The sequence below is a fragment of the Poecilia latipinna genome, unplaced genomic scaffold (assembly GCF_001443285.1).
Source record: "Poecilia latipinna isolate Pla-1442-1.1 unplaced genomic scaffold, P_latipinna-1.0 Scaffold5576, whole genome shotgun sequence".
Lineage (NCBI taxonomy): Eukaryota > Metazoa > Chordata > Actinopteri > Cyprinodontiformes > Poeciliidae > Poecilia > Poecilia latipinna.
The window spans coordinates 1-7368 of NW_015118192.1; the positions used below are offsets into that span (position 1 = coordinate 1).

General features: G+C 40.0%; 1 protein-coding gene across 1 annotated transcript; it reads left to right on the forward strand.

Moving 5' to 3' along the window:
- Positions 1–108: 108 nt before the first annotated feature.
- Positions 109–7072, forward strand: LOC106943623 (Fanconi anemia group B protein-like; the record flags this gene model as incomplete). The annotated part of the gene is made up of 6 exons (XM_015026937.1): positions 109–198; positions 635–763; positions 4389–4561; positions 5051–5472; positions 5554–5794; positions 6589–7072. Coding segments are annotated over 6 exons (1464 nt in total), but the record flags the coding sequence as incomplete, so codon positions are not given.
- Positions 7073–7368: the final 296 nt, after the last annotated feature.

Genomic DNA, 7368 nt, shown 5'->3' on the forward strand with positions numbered 1-7368 from the left:
GGTTTCTCCTGTTTTTTAAAATTATATAAAAAAAACCCCCTTTTTTGGAAAAAAAAGGGTTTAAAAAAAAAAAAAAAAAAAAAAAAAAAAAAAAAAAACATGTTTTAGTGTGGTCAAGGCTCTGAAGCACCGAAGGCAAGCCCACCTCCTCAGGAAAACTCACTCCTCACTCTTCAGGCTTTGGAATCCAGATTACAGGTGAGACTGAAACACATTTTAGAAGAACACCCAAAAAACTAGTATTTGTGTTAACAGCCTGACAGTACCACTCAAATGTCTGCATATTAGATGCATAATTCATAGGAAATTACGCGTATACACTGCCTGACAATCGTGTGGATACTGCTTGAACTTTGCTGGTTTACCACATAAAATCCCAATGCAAATACTCTGACATGCGGTGTTGTAACATAATAACATGTGAAAAATTCAAGGAGTATTTTTTTTTCCTTAATTAATTTAAAAAGCCATTTCTAGGTTGTGTGTATTGAAAAACAGAGTGCATCATATTCATGTTAGGGTATGTCTGTGAGGTTTGAATATCTTGACATTGACCTCTGTTCATTCATTTGGTGGTTCATTATGCATGCTGGTTGTAAGGATTTCTCTCAGTCAATTATTATTTGTAATTTAGAGTGGATTGATCGTCCTTCAAGAGCTTGAAAGAGAAGTGAGAGTGAAGGACAGAGTTCTGCAGCAATCAATCCAAGTCCTTACTGACGTGCTTTCAGGGGGGGAGACTGTTCTCAGCCAGCCTGAGCAGGTACTGTTCACGCACTTGTTTAACTTTTAAAAACTGGCTGATTGCACAGGCTCGCTAACTAGCAGTCATCCAATTAACAGCTGCTTGTGTATTCATGTTATGCTGCACATGATGTCACTTAGGAATAATGTACTCTGTAAAATGCTCTCAGAATGACAAGTGACCAAAATAAGTAGCTTTTTGTAATAGTGTTTAATTTCCACATTGTCGTGAAGCTATATTGATGAAAATGTGCATAAAAATGGCATTACAGTCACAGTAACTGACACCTCTAGTAATCCCTAATGATTAAATGTAACTGGATCAATCATGTCATAGATACTTAGCAATGCTGAGTTGATTTTAATTTGGAATCCAGGATTTCATTTGTTCCTCGAGGTGTAAATGTGTATAAATTATGCAAGACGAAGGGCCGTGACTCTTCAAAACGGGAATGATAAGAAACATGCTATTTAAGAAAGGCCCACATGCCTTGATCTTAGTGCAGAGTTCCTGTGAAGACTGGAAAAGTGCAATTTGGAATATGTGATCATGTCGGTGTTTAATGTATACCTGTGGAGCAATATTGATATATTGCGATCATGATACACCTGCAATATATTATGCAGCTCTGATTTCATTTCATTTTTCCTTCCTTTTTCTTGTTTGCTTGCTTTCTTTTATGCTCTTCCTAATGTCTGTCTGTCCGTTCGTCCGTCCATCTATCCCATACATTAAACCTAAAAATAAAAATAAAGCTGCTTTTTTTATTTTTAGTCAGATTATCTTTAGCTAAATTTAAAATTAATCTGATCCAAAACACATATGTGTGACCCAAAAAAAAGCAAACAGAAGAAATCTGCAGGGGTGTGAAAACTATTCTTCACAGCATTGTAGAACACCACAGGTCTAAAATGTGGGAGCACCTTCTTGTTTTTCTTCATCTGGCCTTTCTTAAAAACACATAATGGGCTCTGTAAATGTGGAGATGCATGTACAGCATAATACAACTTTGCTTTTATTATTGTGTATTCAGGTGCAAGTATATTTTAGCATTATCATAGCTAAATAAATGTTAACATAGGAAAATAGTGGCTTAGTTGTAGGGTTAAGGAAATTTTGCTCCTGTACAACCGTACAGGAGTAAAAAAACAAATGAAAAAAATTACATTTGAATAGTATGTAATAGGTTGTTATGCCGGAAGAGCTTGCTTTGAATAAAGTAAAGTCGAAACAAGAAAACCTCAAATATTTTACAATTGCAGTAAAATTAATTCAGTTAAATGTCTTCAGACAATATTTATTTTTTGTGCAGTCTTTATCTTAATAATTCCAAACTTTTGCCCCATCCTCATTCAGGCCCAGTTTCAAGAATAAATCTACTTTTAGTTGAAGGAGGATGTTTTATGTATGCGGCGCAATGTTGTAGAGTTATGAGGACAGCGTCAGTTTCTAAGCAGGAGTGGTGAGAAAAATATATCTTTTTTAAATCCTGCACATTGTTTTTTTTTGGACAGCTTCCCCACCCTATGACACTGGCATTTCTTCTTGGGGTGCAAAACCTTGAAGGGAGAGTAGTTCTTGAACAACCAGTCTTCCAGCCCAACCCTTATGTGTAATTCATGTAATGTCATGTTCATGTTATGAGCTGACGAAGATGTAAGATGATCTTAAATTTCAGATACATTTCTTATGTTGCCATTTTTTCTTTTTTTTTTTTTTTTTTTTTTTTTAGATATTTTTGCAGTCAGGGAATAGAATTAATTCATTTCTAAACTGTCCATTATCGTATGATTATTTTTACAAGTTCTTTACGCAATTTACCCTGACAAATATTTGTTCTGCACTGGGTGACGAGTAGTAGAAATTGAATTAAAACTCGTCTGAACAAGTACTTTCTGTCACGTGTTCGCCCTGCTCAATGAACAAAAGAAAATGGTTTTACTGAAACAAAGAGCTGGCAAACAGTTTTGTTCCCTTCAACCAGAATGTTTCAGTGCAAGTAGCTCGACTGGCTGAATTAAAGGGATAGTTTGGATATTTCGAAACCGTATTCTGGGCAGCTGTTAAACGAAGTAAAAGTCTGCCGCGGTCAACTTGACTCTCCAGTGATCATCCAGAGTTGTACATATTGCAGACTGCTCCGAAGTTCTCCTATTCCAGAAGACCTAACTGTAGTAAGGATGCCGTTACCCACCTTTGCACAATTGTCAAACTATAGTATATATACTCGAGGGCCAGCGTCCTTCAACTTTTAGGCGCGTTTCTTTGTCAACACGCCTGAAACACATAATTTGGTAATTGGCATGGCTCTGTCTAACCTGACGTGAGAAGGTAATTTAGTCCTTTGGATCAGGTGTGGTGGACTTGGGAAACATCTAAAAGCTACAGGATGCCAGCCCTCAAGATTGCCCTCCTGGATTGAATTAGAAGTAGAAGTAAAGGTATTCATCAGGCTACATATTTGACCTATCTTCTTGTATTAAAAATGGCAAAGCTCGCTTAATTTAGTGCTTTTCCAGGGTTTAAAGGATTATTTAGAATTGTTTAATAGGGCTTAGATTAGGACCTTTCCAGCAGCTTAGCAATATCCCGCTTTGGCCATTCTAAAATCTGTTTAATGTGTGTTTGGAATGGTTTTACTGGTGGAGCATCTAGCTGCGTCCAGGTTTCAGTCGGATGGCTATTTTTTTGGGGTCAAGATGAATAATCACAAGGGAGTTCTTCTTTGATCTATCTTTTTTTTTTTTTGTAAAATGCACCAATAACAAATGGCCCCTCTGCAAAGAGGCACCTTGACTCCCTCCAACCTATTTCTTGTCATTGTTTTCAATGTGGACAATGTTTTTCTCAATCATTGTCTCATCTGACCATAAAACATTTCTCCTGAAGACATTCAGGTTGTCTGTAAGTTCATTTTCAAGTTTTAGTTGATATTCTAGGTGTTTATTTTTGGAGGAGGAGCTTCCTTCTTGTTGATCTTAAACTCCCTTTACAGTCAAAAGATGCCTTAGTGGTTCCAGCAGTAACTGGTTCCTGCATTGTTGCTGATTCATCTGACCAATTTCCTTTTATCTGAGGCTGGCACTTTGCGTCAGATGTCTGAAACTTTTACACAAACAATATTCTGATCTGTGTCGGGAAAAGAACCAAGATTTCTAACACATGGTGATGTCAGGGTTTTTTTTATTTATTTATTATTTTTTTTTTTTTTATCGTTGCTGAAGCAGGAGAGCAGAACAGCAGATACATGACGTCTTTGGCTGATGCTGAAAGTAGCATGAAGTTCTTAAACTTTGCTGGTCAGCTCAGTCGGTTTTCCCGGATTATGCGCTGTTACACCGGCATATTCAAAGGTGTTAACCATTTAGCATTTCCCAATAGATACTCATCAACATAAAACATAATTAGTAAAAAAATTTAAAAAAAGTCAAAATTAACTGATTAAAAAACATTGTAGTATGACATTGTTTCAGTTTTGCAGCAGTACTCTTTAATTTCAAATAGGGTGGAGAAACGTTTACTGCGATTGTGCCTAAAAAGCTAACTGAAATGTTTGACATGAATTGCTGCTGCTGCTGCTGTTGCTGCTAGTTGTGTCACCCATCTGTCATTCTTGGTTACGGTCTCTGTGCTCTCTGTCTAGGAAGGCCTTGTTGCCCTGTGGGACAGTGATGAAGAGTCCAATGATGAGACTCCGGATGACAAGTTGCATGAAACGCCAGCGCTGTCTTCCAGACCTAAAATTGACAAGCTGTGGCATCGCATCACTGAGGAGCAGCTGGTTGTTGGACTGATACTAACCGCTGACAGTGCCATGTAAATATGATTTTTTTTTTTTTTTTTTTCATGATTTTGTACATCGTGTAGATTTGTCTGCGGCTGGAAGAGCATAGATGTACAAAGCACTGACTGGATCATAATTTCCTCTAACCTGTAGTTGCATAGCGTTTTCTGGGTTGACGGTTTTTCCCAGCATCCTGTCAGACTAAAGTTGGCAGGGCGATCGTCATCATCTTGTGTGGAAACGAGAAACTCTCTGATACCTTCGTCCGCGTGTTCTTGCGTTACTTTGAGAAGATGTGAAGAAAAGCTCCTCTTGACACGACTGCCTCCGGCGCTCGTGCGGTTTTGTTTTTCGTCGCCGGTCTTTGCGGCTGATGCAACCTCACCAGCTTGTTGGTGTTTAATCAGTCCACCAGCTGCGCCACATTCACACCGACTCCAACTTTGTGTTTAATTTCCAGTTTGATCGTGGGCTATCTGTGTGATATCTGATTGTTCATGATGGTGTTATTTTTGTTCCAGACCAGCGAGCGGTGTGAGCTTATCCCTCCTGACAGAGCCGGGCCAGAACTTGACGCCTGCGGTAATTCAGACCCGGAGCCAAGTGTTCTGGCTGCCTGCGCGCGGCCCCTCGACGCCGACGCTCTCCTCCCCATCGCCTGGCTTTGCGTTCTCTGAGCCCGCAGCCAAAAGAAGCAGGCAGCACATCGCCAGCGATGATTTCAGTGCGGGCAGACTGGCTGTGACTGCGGTGACCAAGCTGGCACCTCTGCTGACCTCTGGCTGTGTCAAGTGCCGTGCCATGCTTCATTACGCGGAGAAAGCGGAGGCTGTTTTCCCTGGAAGCGGCCCAACAACAGCTGTACTCCACTGTGGGGAAGTTTCATTAGACATTCGTAATCTTTGCCAGAAGCCGCTTCTGCAAAACCCTCAAATCAAAACAGGTAAACTCCAAAAAACTCGCAAACTCAATCTTTTAATCATAAAACAATTATTGCTTATCATTTTCTCCTTTTTGTTTTCAGATGAGGTTAGAGAAGACCTTCTGAGTCTGTTGACAGTTCTGGATAACTGGGTTTTGCGCATAGACTCTCCAGATTACAGCTTGGGTGACATAGATGGCTGGATCAAGAGGAGAGAGGGTTTTAAAAAGATAGATGTGAGTCCCGAGTATCTGCTTTTAGATTCTCCAGGATCTTCAGCTCCAATGCTGCTGCGCTGGCATCAGATAAACCCTTTCCAAGGGGATTTATCCATCCACAGCAGGTAAACCATTTCCACTGATTGATACAATCAAGAAAGCCAAATTACTGCCCTCAGGACAATGCACACACTGTAGCACTGTCGTGCTGGAACGTTAACCTTTGCCCCATTCTCAGGTCTTCTATCACCTATTGTCCCAGGATTGCCCTGTATTTAACTCCATCCATCTTTTAGTAAACTTTGACCAGCTTTAATCATTATATTCTCTTTATTTGCTAATTCTGAGCTACTTTGTTTTTGTCTATCACGTTATATCCAGTGAAGCATGTCGTACCATAAAAGAATTAAATGAGAAGGTTATATAATGCAATTAGAAAACTGTGACCATTAAGAAAAATGGCATTTTCAGAATATTCATTGGTCTAAAATACCAAAATCCTGCTAATGTGATTTAAAGCTATAAAATATCCAGAGTAGAGATTTCTTGTTCAGTTGTCGGCTGCAGTATCTCTACTGTGAGTATTAAATGATGCCGTTTTAATGGATGGATACAGAAAGGTAGCTCTGCTGAATTTCCATAAACACGTTCCAAGTTGACAAGCCTTTGAAGTTGGCTAAGGCGTACGTATGTGTGATATTCTCTCGAATATCAAAGAGATTTTGGTGCTCCTGCAAGCAGTGCTCTTAAAATTACAAATCCCACTAATGAATACTAGAAAGGTAGGTCTCTGGGAATCAGCTGACACTCGACGAAAAATGATAAAAAGGCTGTGTCACTTTTTTTTTTTTTTTTTTAATCCATCGCTGTGTGTATATTGTTGTAACATGCAAAATCTGTTTCTATCCCTCTTTTGCAGCCAATTACAAATGCTCCAGTTCTTGGACTCCATGCTGTCGTACCTCCCTGATTCCTGCTTCATTCAACCTGTCAAGCGCGCGAGAAGTCAGAGCGCGGCTCAAAAATTAGCTTGTGCTCTGGAGAAAGAGGTGCTGTCACTCAGAGAGGGCTTATCCTCACTTCTGTGTGCCAAAGATGAAGAAGAGAGAAACGAGGGGCGCGCTGGACATGGTGAAACCCCCGACTCTGGTTCTGCTGAGGATCTCGTTAGGTGTTGTAGGGAGGCGTGGCAGCAGAACGTGGAGAAGAACCGGTTGCGGCTGAACCCCGTGGTGGACGCCGGGAGGTATCGTGAGATGGTCCGAAGCATTTCACAAGTCAAGATGGATTCAGATTTGGCTGCTCTGTGTCAGCTGAATCAATCATAGGGACGGTTTCTGACCTTTTGTTACCCGTTTCGTCCACTTCAAAACCCCGACTCTAATAAACACAGATATAATAGATGTTTTTGTGTTTGGACTGGTCATTAAAAAAAAAAAAAAAAAAGGAGATGATGCTTCAGAGCTATTGTGAATCTTCACTGATATTTTGACTACTTGGTTTATGTGATAAGCTCCAAGTCTTTAAGGCTGGAAAGCCTCCGTCCCATCACCCTCATCTTCTGCTCTCTCCACTGATTCTTAAGTTGGGACCCAGGCTGAACCCCTCCAAAAGGTTAACGTCAACCCAGTCGGAAAAAAGAAACTGTTGGTAAAAATGCAACATTAATTTCAACCTAAATGTGGAAGGAATGTCAATT